Source organism: Pongo abelii, chromosome 4 (assembly GCF_028885655.2).
Source record: "Pongo abelii isolate AG06213 chromosome 4, NHGRI_mPonAbe1-v2.0_pri, whole genome shotgun sequence".
Classification (NCBI taxonomy): Eukaryota; Metazoa; Chordata; class Mammalia; order Primates; family Hominidae; genus Pongo; species Pongo abelii.
In genome coordinates, this window is record NC_071989.2 from 135,206,347 (window position 1) to 135,222,239 (window position 15,893).

The window sequence follows — 15,893 nt, forward strand, 5'->3', positions numbered from 1 at the left end:
GTTCCTTGGCCAGGAAATTAAAAAATTCAGCCCACTTGTGTAGACAAACAGATGAGATCTTATTATACATTAATCTATTTTAATTGTGGTTAATCACCACAGTCTGCAGGCAAATTCAATCAATAAGAAGAATGCAACATAAGAAGATGCTTCTTTGTTAGGGAAAATAAAGGCAGTCGAGCACAACGCCAAGGAGACCACAGGTTTGCATTGCCCTGGGTTAATGCTACTTCTCTAGATGCTCCAAGACACTGCATCCCTGCAATGCAATATAATTGGGAAGAAAGGAGGTCTAATTTAGAAGAAGAATAAGGCAGCAAGGAAAAAGAAAACATAAAATAAAAAGATGCTATAACAATAATGTTAAGAATTTCACTTAGATATTTCTTAAATTTTTGAGTTTAGGAGAGAGGAGGAAGAGAGTATAGGGCCACTATTATAAAAATACTATTCCTTATGGGATGGGCTTCCTGAAGTTTCTAGTTTATTCATCTAACTAACCTCCTATCATGGGCAAGTCTGCTGTACAAAGAGTTGTGATCGCATGAATATTATGAGAAGGGTTAGAAAATGTTAGCACCCACTCTTCCCATTAGGGAGGTGACTGCAGCTGGGGCAAAGGTGTGCTATAAAGTCACAGCAGGCGGCCTGGTGCAGCGGCTCATGCCTGTAATCCCAGCACTTCGGAAGGCTGAGGCGGGCAGATCACCTGAGGTTGGGAGTTCGAGACTGCCTGACCAACATGGAGAAACCCCGTCTCTACTAAAAATACAAAATTAGCTGGGCGTGGTGGCCTATGCCTGTAATCCCAGCTACTCGGGAGGCTGAGGCAGGAGAATCGCTTGAACCCGGGAGGCGGAGGTTGCGGTGATCTCGGCTCATACCACTGCACTGCAGCCTGGGCAACAAGAGGGAAACTCTCTCTCAAAAAAAAAAAAAAAAAAAAAGTCACAGAAGGCTTTGGGATATCTGATTACATATTTTGATTTTGCCCTTTCTCTCTGGAAGTGGTGTGACTTAGGGATATCTATGGGACCAGGCCTTGGCAAACGGCCTCCCCAGCAATATGCCCAGCTCACCTATCTATCTCTGACTGCACTGGGGAAAAGGAGTATAGGAGAGAATTGGTCATGGGGAAATACCGCTGAATACCCTCAGGATGCTTGTAGGCCGTGTAGGGGATATGTCTAAAGCAGCCCCACAGCGAGCCTTGTTGGGACAGCATTCCTTTGGCGGTTCCCCCTTTATAAGAAGAATTTAAACAATCAAACCATGGGACTGGGAGTCAGCCTTTGAGGAACCGGGTCGCTCATTCATTCCCTTCTGTGCTAGACACTGGTTGCATCAGTGATGCAGTGAGTGGAAAGACTTCCTGTACACGGTGCCTCAGTTCTCCTCCAAACTCAAAACTGGGGCTGATACCAAGTCCATTACCGACAATTTCTTCATGTTTAATGTGGACTCAGTTCTCAGCCAGCTCTCTTTGTGTCTGTCTACAGGCTTCAAATCACTTGTGACATGGACAGTGATGTTTCTAGGACACCTCTCCCTGAGCTCTTAGGGTGGAGCTGACCAAGGCCCTGGCCTCCTCGGGCCCAGGTGTGCTTCTGGAACACAGCAGGTTCCAGAAGGTAGGACTCCCTGAGGGTGTGTCAAGGCTGTACCCGCATGGCCACGTGTGCCTGCGAGAAACTCCAAGGCACTCTGAGGCCTGCAGCGTGAACGCTTGTCCTTCTTCACAGTACCAGGAAGGCCCTTCCAGGAACGGCTCCTCTGAGGAGCCAGGCTTGGACTGACACCGTGTTTGTTTATCTAAGACATTTTCACAGCATATTCTCCTTAAGCTTGACAGCTTGTTTACAATGGGTTTCTGCCGCAGGGCAGTTTCCAAGTGCTGTCAGCTTCTGAATTACGGCTCTTGCCAGGGCCGCTCAGTACAGCATTTATCTGGGACGGAGTTATTCTATATTCAGTAACCTATTGCTGAGCTGACTCCACAGCACGTTTTTCACACCAGTCAAAGGGGAGAGATGCCTTCTTTCCCTCCTGCTACTTTGCATTCTATAAAGGGCAGGGGGAGGGTGGAAGCTGGGGGAGCAGGGAAGCCGCAGGAAGGAGCCTGGGGCCAACACTCTGCTAGGTGCTTGCATGTATGTTCTCAGACGTTATCTCACTTACTCTTTGCAATAACCCATTGACCCAGCAGTTATCAATTATTTCCTGTATTTTTTTGTATAAGAGGAAGGATGAACAGAGAGGTTAAGTATCCTATTTGAATTTACACTGTTATTAGGATGATAAATCTTGGGTTTAAACACAAGGCCCTTGGATTCTAAACACATGCATAGCACTGCCCGTGAGAAACATTTCTGGAGTGAAGTATGTTACCATTTTCCTGAAAGAGCCTAGTCTAGGTACCTTTTCTACCCAAACCTGCCTTTCACCTGAGATGGGAGATGAAACAAGGTCACATCCATTTTTTCTTGAGATAATCTTTCTTTTCTTCGTTTCTTCCTTCTTTTCCAGCCACCTATCACCCTGTTTCTTTCTTGTTAGATAAGTGTATGCTTTACAAAGCAGGATTTCAGAAAGGCCTTACATTGGTTTTGAAAGCCCAGCATTTAAGCTCACTTCATCCATCCTTCATCATAGGCACTCTTCTGAAAAAAATTATAGACTAGAAAACCTCTAAACACGGCAAGAACTTATATTATTCTCCAAGGTACTTTCCCATATACACTTTGACTTAAATCTTATAACACCAGGGGAATTTGGCAGGATGGGCATTACCACTATTTCTACTTGACAGATGAGGACACTGAGCCTCACAGAAGCCAAATGACTTTCCCACGGTGGTGCTGTTGACCAGGAGTTAGACGGTGCTGCTTAGACTCCTTCATTTCTTATTTCTAACCCTCCTCCCATCACAATGGAAGCTACTGGAACAGCTTCGTTGCCTGATTCAAAATGAACCAGGACGCACTTTGGAAGCGTAGACTTTTTTTTTTTTTGAGATGGAGTCTCATTCTGTCGCCAAGGCTGGAGTACAGTGGCACGATCTCGGCTCAGTGCAACCTCTGCCTTCTAGGTCCAAGCAATTCTCCTGCCTGGGCCTCCCAAATAGCTGGGATTACAGACATGCACCATGATGCCCGTCTAATTTTTGTATTTTTAGTAGAGACGGGGTTTCGCCATGTTGGCCAGGCTGGTCTCGAACTTCCGACCTCAAGTGATCCGCCCGCCTCAGCCTCCCAAAGTGCTGGGATTACAGGCATGAGCCACTGCGCCCAGCTGGAAGTGTAGACTTCTAAAGGAAGCAATAATAGTTTTGCTTGGGGCTTCATTAGCCTGGGAACAGAATGTCTAAATTAACTATAAGACTCAGATAAGTTCTTAGCATTAGAACACTCCCTCTTTACTGAAACTGAAATATATCTCCTTACAGTTTGAACACTCTCACTGGAGGGTACGCACAGAGCTGGAAGAGCCATATGATGAAGAAGAGGGAAATGAACAGGGTCGTGGGAGTGGCAGCTGGAGGAACAGGGTCTGGGAGACAGAGAAAGGGAGGAAGTGTGTGCTAGAAGCAGCTTCCACATGCTGACACTGTGCTATGGGATATGGGAATGGTACACTTTAGACAGGAAATACATATTGAATAACAATGGAACGTGCTCAGATTAGAAACGAGCAGGCACAGGAGAGTAATGCCAGGAAGCAGGGGGCCCAGCTTCTGAAAATATTCTAGAAGACAGTGATGTCCTTCCCTGCAGCTCCCAGAGGAAAGCATAAGGAGAGAGATCAAATGTTGCATTTTGTGGGTGCTGTCAACCGGTACTCGAGCAATCAACTTACTGCATGAAGTTAAAAGTTAAAAGAATGAGAAAAGGGATATGTAAAAATTCTTCCTCACACACAGCGAGAACACTTATTGGGAAATGGCCTTTCTTTGGTGGCAGCTTCTCAGCTAGATAAATTAGTGCTTTTATGGGCAGCAGAGTCAATATCCCAATACACAGAATAATCATCAGGCAAAGTGCGGCTCCACGTCCAACAAAGACTTTAGGCTGTGTCAGGACGTAAGAAGGAAATAACCAGCAGGGAGGATTCATGATCTGTGCAGGCAGTGACAGCAACAGCAGCCAAATGCATCATTCATAATATACTACAATCCCGGCAAAAGTGAGAAACATAAACAAGGGAAAGAAAATGCCAAGCCTCATAACAGATGGAGTCCTAGACTACTAGAGGAGAGAAACGTCCAAGGTGTGTCTGTGTCTTTGACTGATGGACACCCAGAAGCTGAGCTTTTTCTTTATGTGATCTGCCTTAGCAGCACAGACACACACACAGACAAACGCACACACACACGTAGTCATAAACCAAATCTCATGCTCCCGCCAGCAATCGAAGGTCTGTTTTCTACCGGGCAGGTGAGATGTGTTACAGACAAGAGGAAAGGCTTGTGCCAGCTGAGGCGGCCAGCTCCAAATGGCCTGAACCCTAGCCACGGCCCATACTTACTAGTGTCCAAAAGAGGTAAATAGTGAAGAGTGCGACAGTGAGTGCAATCAGTCCAACGGCTTCCAGCCGACTACTAAAGTGCAGGTGGTCCACGGCGCCCCGCAGGCACAGCCAGCCCGAGATGGTGGCCAGGGGAGTTATAAACAAGAAGCACACCATGTCACCAAACAGAGTCCGCTTCTCATGCTGGGGGCCAGGGTTTCTCAGCCACTGCCAGGTAAAGGGAGACAGAGAAGAGCAAGGGAGAAGGTTAAATGCCAGTGTGGAGTGGAGACACGCTGTTCTGAAGTTATCTTTGCCTTCAGAACTTTGGGAAAAGGCATTTCTGACTTGTTATGAGATAACAAGGAAGTGTTCAGGGCTCATTCCCGTGCTCCACCCCCTGAATAATAATGATATGATACAAATAACAATAATAATTTATAGTGTCCTTGCTGTAGATGACCTACTTTTTGTGAAAATAGTCGTTACTATTCTGAATCACAATGATCCCATGTGGAAGGAAGAGAGAATGTTATGCTTGGAAGGTGACAGCTGAGGTAGGAGAAGTTCAGTCATGTGTCCAAAGCCTTCCAGTGTCTTGACCCTGGGAATGTGTGCTGGAAAGGGTTGGGTTGCTCAAGCCCTGCACATTCTCAAGACAGGCCTGTTTTTAGGACTGGCTCTTGACCAGCTTCTGAGAGATGAGTTCTGAGTCCTAGTAATATTTTGCCTGATAAGAGTATTTTGCATGTGAGGCCTTAGGCCACAATACTAGTATGATCAGACACTTTATGCCAACAATGTGATTTATGGTGAACACCTATTTTTGCCCTGGGAGCCTGGAGTTTGAGTAGCTGAGGTCAGTCACTCAGATATTGCATGTCTGTGTGACTGATTCCAGTCAAAATCCTGAATACTAAAGCTCAGGTGAGCTTCCCAGATTGGCAAATACTTCGCCCATGTTGTCACAAATCATTGCTGGAAGAATTAAGCATATTTGTTTGACTCCACTAGGAAAGGACACATGGAAGCCTGTGTCTTGTTTCTCCTGGACTTTGCCCCATGCACCTTCACCCTTTTCTGCTTTTAATCTGTATCCCTTTGCTGTAATAAACCATAACCATGAGTATAACAGTTTTTTCTGAGTCCTTTTAGTGAATAATTGAGCCTGAGGATGGTCTTGGGGATACCCAACACAGAATAATACTCACCTGACCCCATGAACTCATTAATGCCCACTCTTGGCTTTTGGATCCTGAACCTCCTCACTTAGGACCACCTCTGACATCTTGATTATGCTACCATCTTGACTGAACCAATCCCCAAAAGGATGGGGAAAACCTCATGCTTATTGAAAGACTAAAGAGAATTTCTACAGTTAGGAAAATAGGATGGCTGTCCTCCCATTTGGGTACCTGCTTAATGCCTGCTATAATGCTTTCCAAAATCCATTCGACAATAGATTTAATTCAGTGCTTACATACTGGTGTCAACTCACATGGGTAATGAGGCCTGATAGCTTTTCTTCAGATTAGCATTGAAACACTCTACAGATAATTTGACATTCCCATCTCACTGTTCCATGTAGTAAACTGAGGCCAAGGAGTTCAGAGAAGGAGTGGGGTCAAACACAGATGATGGGGTTGGGGTGAGGAGAGACACTGGTACTCTCTGCCTTCCATCTTGTCCCTACCAACAGGGACCTAGCATTGACTGTCTGCTGATGTGTGCCCAGCAGTGCCACACAGCTGGCTTGCCAAACAGGAGCATTGGCCACCGAGGAGACAGCCCAAGTGGCCAGGGCAGCAAATCCTACAAAACCACTGGGAGGAAGAGAAGGGCCATGATGGGTGAGACAAGAGTGGGTGGGGCTGACAGGAGAGGGAGGGGAAGGCCATGCTCAAGCATGGAATGACAAAATAGAAAAGCGGCAAAGAGGGAAAGAAGTTGAGGAAAGAGCAGTGTAAGGCCTGGCAAAACCCCAATGAGTGAGTAAAAGAAGCAGGAGGTAAAAGGCACCAAAGAAACTTTTCTGGGAGGTGCCCTTCCTCAAATGTTTGCATGAATCCACAATACTCCACCTTTCAGGGACAATCCACCTTAAACACGGGCTGAGATGCTGAATACAGTCAGTTTCACCTCAAAAGTGGACACAAATAAATATTAAAACATAGATAATGGGGAGCTGACTTGTCTGTGAATTTAAATACTGCATTATATTTAATATAAATACCAAAATAAGTGCAAATGATATTAATCCTGCCATGTGTTGTCATGCCACCTCAGACATCTCAGCAGCTTCAAAGAAATTCAAAGAGCTCTTATTAATTAACATGATCTTGCCTAAGTACTGGGAATATCACTATCAAGTGGAGAGTAGAAATAGGGCATTATTGTATCTTAATTTTATAGAGGCTCAGTAAAGTTAAATGATGGTGCCAGGTGATTCAGAAGCTGAACTAAGAAGAGGATCGAGATCTCTACTCTTATTTAGATGTTAGTGAATATTCAAAAATTAAAATCGCAAGACATTTAGACATCCAGATTATTAAACAATGGTGACCAAATTATAGCAAACCAACCCAATTCTCCTCATGGTTCGGGTTTTCCCTGGAAGCAGATAGACATCTGGTGTACTGTTCTCTGTACTTCCATTTTGGAACAGTAGGCCCTGAATACATATGCTACCGATGTCCACAGAAACGCTGACCTCATTAGCTAAGACTTCCCTTCCTTTCTTTTGCTTGGGAATTCTGGATGCATTTTATTAAAACTAACTTAGTACTTTACTTATTTATGTGGCCCTTGACATTACCCAATGAAATGACTTAGATATGGAAGGAGGGGAGGAGGTAATTATGAATCAATGTTTATCTCTGCCTGATGCAAAATAAATGTGCAAAGACAAACTAGAGATTATGATTGCTTGTTTCCAGTTTCCTGTTTTCTAATTGTTCTTTGATCTTCCATATTTATGTGCCCATGATCACCCAATAAGATGAATTCTGCACCTTGTTAACTCTAGTTTTGGGGGGTTTGGCTTACTCTTTGTGTTGTTTGCTGCTGGTTGTACTTAGGTATGGAGTACTTTACATGGTACTATTATGTTAAGTTGTGTATCTTCTGCAGAGCTCCAAATGTTACTTATCTATTATACAAATGCAGGTTTGTGAGCAAGATCAGTAGCAATCATCCATTCTCACTGAGGAAAAGAAAAAACTACCCTCGGCCATGGTAAGAGCTACTAAGTATCCAGATATATCCATATATCGACACAAAATATTAATACAAGCAAAGTTTATAACAGAGAAAATTTGATTACGCTTATATTTCTAGCAATATGGAATTGTCTAAATAAATTATGGAATTTACTTAACATAGAATGCCATATATTAATAGCAATTTCAAATGCTAATGTACATTTTATATTTACTGACACGACATATTGCTGAGCAGAAAAAAATTCTAGTGGACAGAATGTATAGTATGATCCTATATATGTAAGACATATTTACACAGAGACAGGGGGACACCTAGCAAAATAATAGCTATTCTTGGTGGTGGCATTGTGAGTGGTTTAAAACTATTTTGTACATTATTTTCTTGTTTTTATAAAATGAACATGGATTCCTTGTATAAATATATGTATATATATCACTTGTGTACAAAACAGATAGAAAGGGAGACAGACAGACACACAGAGTGAGAGAGAGGGACAGACAAGGCTGTCAGGGGAGGCAGATGTCTAGCTAGCGCACAGCAAACTAAAACAGCAAAACAGCTATTACTGAGAGATGGCTGGGGCAGGCTCAGTGCTACAGCTTGGAGTTTATTATGCAATATCTCACTGAGTCCTCACAACAGTCCTATGTAGTAGGTGATAACAGTATCCCTATTCCATAGATATAAACACCAGGGAGCAGAAAGTTTAATAACTCACCTAAGGAGAGATAGCAAGTGGGTATCAGAGGTGAGATTTAAACCAGCCTCACATGTCTCTTCCTTGTTTTCCTGCTAACATTTTCTTTTTGTACCAAATGGCATTTGTGTGTGTAAGCTTGTGTGTGCAAGGTTTTTTAACTTTTCAGCTAGGTGGGACACATTTAAGTCCTGCCGTTTTATTGGGTACATCTGGTAACTGAATGTTTAGTTGGCTGGCCAGGATGTGATCACGGTAGTTTCAGAAAATTTTCTTAGGCTCTTATTCTGGTTTGTGTCAATTCTTTTGCCAAACCACGATGAGATCTAATTTCTGGGTGTTTAATCTCAGCTACATTATCATGCATTGTGACCTAATTCATAACAGACAAGCGGTTGACCTCCTCGATTATTGTTCTATTACATTTTTGGCTCTTATGTCTTCTACCTTTCTTATCAGTTATGGGGTATATTCATTGACTATTATACCTGTTCTGTAGTAGTATCCTCGTCTCCTAAGCATTAATAAAGAACAGGAAGAGGCAGAAGGCAGGCTTGTTCGTGTGTCTGTCTTCCCATTCAAACTTACCTTTACATCACTGGTGTCTAGCACAGGGCCTGCCTCATATCAGGCACCTCATGCTAAACGAATGAGAAGAGCTTATGTCTCTTCAGCCCCTACTATATGCCAAGCACTATTTTATATGCTACATCTAATAATTCATTTACTCCTCAATAATCTTAGAATCATTATTATCACTGCCATTTCATAGATAGGGAAAATGAGACACAGAGAATTTAAATAACTTATACAAGATTGGTTGTGGCTTTGGTTCATGAAGTCTAGCTCCAAAGACTGTGCCCCTAACCATTCTACTATATCATAATTCTTAGTAAAGCATGGGGTCAGGAAGTAGCTGGATGGAAGGGGAGGAAAATGGTTACACCTTAATTGTACTTTTCAGTACAAGAAGGAATATTTACTTATTGAAGTTCCTCTGGTGTGAGATACCAATTAATTTATCCTGCCCACTTGTGGACAGCTTTTGCAGCTCAAATGCCATTCTTGAAGGGTCTTAAGTTTGACCTTAGTCCTCAGCTTATACTTGGTGGTTAGCTATATTTTAAAAGCCAAGGTCAATGATTGAGACTAGTAATTTTTGTGGCATTTTTCTCCCGGTGGATCCACTCATATGGCTGCCAGGGGTTCTGTGGGCAACCAAAAGCACACTTCTGGCATCTTGTTCTCTGGTTCCATCAAAACATACAGTAGAGAGATCATGCTGCTGAAAGCCCCAGCAGTGAGCTGCCTATTTTTCTGTAGAAATCTCATTCTAATCACTTAACTTATTTCTGAGCCATGAGGTTGATCAATTCTTGGAAATAAGTACAACAAATAAACAAACTAGAAACCCCACCGTAATTGGCACTGAAGGGCCTGAGACAGAAGAGGGGATTAAAGCAGCACTCTACTACCTTGCCACAGCATCATTCACTGGCTGTGAATGTACATCTAAGGTAAGCCAGGTACCAGTGGCTACTTTCAAGGTGGGTTAAGTGTGGATTTGGATTTAATTACAGTGTCAGTATGTTAAATCCCCTACTGGTTGGTGGGGAAGAGGGGGTGCCAGAGGTGCTGTGTTACAGAACTTTAGACTCTGCCTCCCAGGCTCTGAGTTAATCAGCTTAAATCCCCAAGGTAGACAGGACACTGTGCAGGTCAGTTTGTACTAGAACCAGATTACACTCTGGTGGCTAATAGCTCTGATCGATAACAACCGTCCCCATGAATCTCCTTAATGAGAAACCATCACAAGAATGAAAGAAACTGATAGAAAGAAAACCATAATAAATTTATGGTGCTAGAAGGAAAAAAAGAGAAGGCATAGTCTCACAGTGTTTACTCACTTGGGCTTATCTGCCCGAGTCTCCTGTTAGGCTGACACTTGGCAGAGTTATTAACCTTGCCTTTCTTGAGATGGGTCTTATTCTGCAAGCCCAACACATTCTACACTAAATTCTCGCTTATATGGGGAGCTGGAATGTGAGGGGGGCAGTGTAATGATCAGAAGGTAAGTGATAGGTTTCTTGCATGATTTAAAATTGAAGATGAAAGTTGAAAATAATGCTTTTCAGTTAACTTGAAACAAAGCAGAGAACAAAAACAAACTCCTACTAGTGTTTTAAATCCCTGAACTCCACAGTCTGTCAATGAGTTTCCAGGACAGCTGAAGATGCACAGAAGGAAATTCTGACTCCAGGAGACCTTAGGAGATGCATGCTTCAGATATCCATCAAACCAGGCTTGTAACAAAGCATCTCAAAGGAGAACTTTACAGAGTATTTGCTCATGCCTTGGCCTCTCTCCAAACCTCTAGACGTGCACATTCAACGACCCAGTCAACATCTCTGCTTAGATGACTAATAGACAACTCAATCTGTCCACAACAGAACTCCTGATTAGCACGTACCTCGTAACTCCTTTCCACTAAGTCTCCTCCATATCAGTAAATGACCATCCACTCCCGTCACTTAGTCATCCTGTTCCATTCTGTGTCTTTTCTCCTGGGCTAAGGGACTTGCCCAGGATATGGTAAGTCCTATTGGCACTGCCTACAACACACCTGGAATCTGGCTGCTTCTCTCTGCCCTACTACTGACATCCCAGGCTAGGTCGCCATCATCTCCTACTTGGGAGGCAATAGCCTCCCCGCTTCCACTCTGGCCACCCTGCTGTCCAGTCCCAAAACAATAGTCAGGGTGAGCTTCTAGAAATATAAATCAAATTGGGTTGCTTCTTTGATCAAAACTCTCCAGTGGTCACAATAAAGTCCAAACTGTCTACCTGGTACTATAAGCCCTGACTTCATCCCTTCCTACCAGTTCCCATGTCTCCTGCTACCTCTCCCTTCATTTTCAGCCTTTGCGCATATTCTTTTTCAGCTTCTCATTATTTAGGTCTCAGCTCAAATGGCACCTTCTCATGGAAAACACTCCCAGCACCTGTGAATGTTACTCAGCTGTATTTTCAAGAGCACACAACACTCTCTGAAACGATGCTATTTCTTTAGTTGTCTGTTTAGTTGCCCATGTATTGCTACCTACTTCAACTTTGTTTATTTTTGTTTATTTCATATGCCTTGATCTAAGAACAGCACTGGAACATAGTAGATGTTTAACAAAAATGAATGAATAGGCTGGGTGTGGTGGTTTACGCCTGTAATCTCAGCACTTTGGGAGGCCAAGGCAGGTGGATCGCCTGAGGTCAGGAGTTTGAGACCAGCCTAACCAACATGGTAAAACTCCATCTCTACTAAAAATACAAAATGATCCAGGCGTGGTGATGCATGCCTGTAATCCCAGCTACTTGGGAGGGTGAGGCAGGAGAATCGCTTGAACCCAGGAGGCGGGGGTTGCAGTGAGCTGAGATTGCGCCACTGCACTCCAGCCTGGGCAACAAGACTGCTGATTTTAAAAAAATTTTGATTTAAAAAATATATCTTGATTAAAAAAAAAAAAGGAAAATGAATGAATAAACATCTGAGATGCCACTAGGTCTGACCAGAAATGATCTTACAGTATTAGTTAGACTAGTTAAACTGATTGGAAAGGAGAAACTTTGTTGGCATATAAACATCAAATTGTCAAGTTAATTGCTTTTAGCCTTCTAGACTAGAGATAGCATTTCTTACATATTGCTCTTCTTAGGTTTCCAAGATAAATATCTACACATTGTTTTGCTGTTACAAGATGAAAAACCTGTAGTTTTGATTCAAGCTTTTTTTCCTAAGATGTAAGTAACCATGGAACATCTGTTTTTCCATAGGTCATGAAGTCGTATGAGAAACCTAGTAAATTATTCAAGATCCCTTGTGCTGTTTTAGTTACAATTACTATATATATATATATCTATTTTTTTTCTAGAAGAAACGTACCTTGAAATAATTGAGAAGGGTACACACCACATGTCCTCTTAAAAGTTATACAACTCCAATTCAACCAAAAATATGTACTGAGTGCCTACGATTTACCAGATATTTGTACTGTTTGGAAGACCAGGTGTTGTTATTATTCCCATTTTGGATTAGGATATGAAGACTCAGTGAGGTTAAGTTCCTTGTTCAAGGTTACATGGTGAGGAGCCAGTATTTGAAACCTCCAGCCTAATGCTCTTTCAATTCTTTCTTTTCACTTACTTTCACACTACATAAAATCTTGATCCCAATTTTTGTTCCCTCCTGCAACGGATAAAGTTGGAGAAGCAGCACCTTGCTGGGGGTAAGATACGGGCTCGGAGGCAGGGGACAGGACACTACTTCCAGTTGCCCCGCATTCTGGTTCCCCCAAATGCTGTGTGACTTTATGAAGTTCTTTAGCTCTGTTGTGGAGTCAAAAAGGGGAGTCTACCTCAACAGAATAAGGATGCCGTGGCTTTGATGGAGTGGTGAAGCAGCCTCTCTTGTTATCAGAGCAATGCTATAGAACTCATAAGTTCTCATTTTAGTTCAAAACATCAGGCTTGACTAAAGGATTTCAGGACAACCCTTTTCTGGGCTTCAGGCTTGTGTGCCCAGCTGCTTACTTGATGTGTCTCCATTTGTGCAGCAAACATGACAAGCTTTACAAGATCCACCGCAGAACACGAGATTCACCATCCACCATTCCAACTCCCCCACAGATAGATTCCTTTCTCAGGGTGGCCCATACCAGCGTGTGGGAACACCAACACCTGGCGGCTCTCATAAACAACCTCAGTCCCATCCTTATTCTCCCTTTCTTCATGCCCCTTCCCCTATATCCAGTCGATCAGCAAATGCTGTCAATTCTTCCAGAATACATCTTGAGTATATTTGCACTGCTCTCCCTGGCCACCACTATTCCCATCCAAACCCTCTTCATTTTTTACCTAAAAGATGGTACCATGTAATAGTCTCCTTACTTTCTCACCCTTCCACTCCTGTTATCCTAGAATCCAGTTTCTACAAAGCAGCAAATCATGACACTTGTCTAGTTTAAAATTTCCCAGTGGCTCCCCATCACCCTTAGCCTAACACCGTCCCATGGCCTACAGAGCCCTGCATGGTTTAGCCCAGGCGTTTGTACCCTGGAGTCCACAGATGGGATTCACAGGATCTATGATTTTGAATGGGAAAAAAAAGCACATCTTTATTTTCACAAACTCTAATTGAAATAGAACATTCCACTGAGAAATGCAGAAAATCTAGGTGGCATCAGCAGTACCTGCGACTTTGTCACCAGTAGAAACAGGAATACGGATATTTCGTATCCCATTACAATTGTTGCAAATATCTTGAAATATCATTACTTTAATGTTAGTTATTAGATCTGCTACAAAACGTGCTAAAGAATCATTTACATTTTATATTACAACTGTGTCTTTTAAATATTTTGATACCTGTATTTTAGTGTAAATGGCTTCCTTTGCATTCCTATGTATTTTATGCAATTAAGAACATGATTCTGAGAAGGGATCCATGCGCTTCAACACATTGCCAAAGGGTCCAGAAAAGTTTAAGCACCTGGTACCCAGCTCCTTTGAGCTCTCATGCAATGCTCTCCTTCAGTGTTTCTTCCTGCCTCAGAAATACCAGACTAGCTCCTGCCTCAGAGCCTTACAGTGGCCATTCCTCTGCCTGGAACTCCTCTACCCATGGCAGGTTCCTTCTCATCAGCTGTACCTTTGCTTGAATGACACCTCTTCATATGGGCCTTCACAAACCAGCACACACAAACCCTCACCCCAGTTCTTCTTTGCCACAAAGCCTTGATTATTCCTTCATAGCTTTTACCACCACTACCAGAGACAATCTTGTTTATTTATTTACTTGTTCATTCTGTTCCTTCCTCCCCAGCAGGGAAGCTCTGTTAGTACATGAGATTCTTCTGGCCTGTCCACAGTTACATTCCTGTTTCTTAAATACCTAATTTGTGCTTGATAAATATTAGCTGAAGAAATAAACAAATCCTTCTAAGCCAGAGAGGATCACTTTGGGTAGACATCAAATGAATGTAACTGAAATGCATATATAAGACCATTTTCTTGGACTCTTCCCATTAAATACAGTAATTTTTGCCACACACATGTGCATAGCAGTTACTTTGGCACTCACAGCTGTGATCTGGCTGAAGCATAAAGTCATATTCAAGGACACCCTGGAGATTTGTGATGCTCCCTGGAGGACTTAGGCCAATAAGCCAATTAATGGGCTATAATGCTCCACAAATACTATGCTTATGCCTGGGACGTTGTAATTTGGCTCTGACATTATTTAAACAAATGCTACACACACTGACACCAATGGTTTATTTTTCCAAAGATTAGATCAATGGCGCAACAGGATTAGATGGCAAATCATTTTATATATTCACTTGTAACTTCAGACATACACAAAATAAAAATAATCTCTAATTATTTTAGATCATTACAGCATAGGAGTGATCACAGCCAAATGGAGATTGCTTATCTGAAATATGAGAAGATACTTCAGAATTATGTGGCATATCTGATCAATGTAAAGCAAGAAACATGAGATAACCAAGATAGAATGGAGAGCAAGGAAACAGAAGTTTTTAGAAGAAATTGATAAAATGCATAGCGCCAAAAGTAGATATTATTTATTTTGGGAACAATAAATTCATACTGTGTGGTTTTTCTTTTTTTGAGATGGAGTCTCGCTCTGTCACCCAGGCTGGAGTGCAGTGGCACAATCTTGGCTCACTGCAACCTCCACCTCCCAGGTTCAAGCTATTCTCATGCCTCAGCCTCCTGAGTATCTGAGATTACACACATGCACCACCACGCCCGGGTAATTTTTGTACTTTTAGTAGAGATGGGGTTTTGCTATGTTGGCCAGGCTGTTCTTGAACTCCTGACTTCAAGTGATCCACCCGCCTTGGCCTCCCAAAGTGCTGGGATTACAGGTGTGAGCCACTGTGGCTGGCCCTGTATGGTCTTTTTTAAACGTAAATAGCAGCTCTCATTCCCCTGATCTTGCTTCATTTTAATTCTTACTGGCCCCCAGACTGGAAGGTTACTGGTGTCTAATGACCACTCCGTTGGACTGCTGTTGGAGTCTGGGTTTCTGAATATTTGAAGAATTACTTCCAGCAGAAGTACATGATCATGGGACACACTGTACCAGGACAGTGTACCAAATAAGAGCCCCCGCTGGAGCACTAGACAAAAGATGAGAATATGATAAATAACATGAATATGAACAATAAATGTCTATTTTGATAATAGGGATGTTTGAAGGAATAGAGAGGAAAAAATAACATTCAAAACCAGGTTTTCAAAATGGTACTACACTTACATATCTGTGTCCCTCAGGTGTAGTGAGAATGTGAGTAAGAAAACTATCCAAGCAGAGTATGGTGGAGGGATTTCAAGGAAATACAGTGCACATGGAAAACAGACGACAGTGCAGACAATGTCACCACATGTTCCC

At 42.6% G+C, this 15,893-nt stretch overlaps 1 protein-coding gene across 3 annotated transcripts in view; it reads right to left on the bottom strand.

Moving 5' to 3' along the window:
• Positions 1-15,893, bottom strand: part of MARCHF3 (membrane associated ring-CH-type finger 3) — a 154,503-nt gene that overhangs the window by 3,780 nt on the left and 134,830 nt on the right. For all 3 annotated transcript variants that reach the window (XM_063724239.1, XM_002815834.5, XM_054555886.2), the window contains exon 4: positions 4,525-4,734. In XM_063724239.1, coding sequence (XP_063580309.1) covers positions 4,525-4,734 — 210 coding nt within the window. The remainder of the gene's footprint in view (positions 1-4,524; positions 4,735-15,893) is intronic.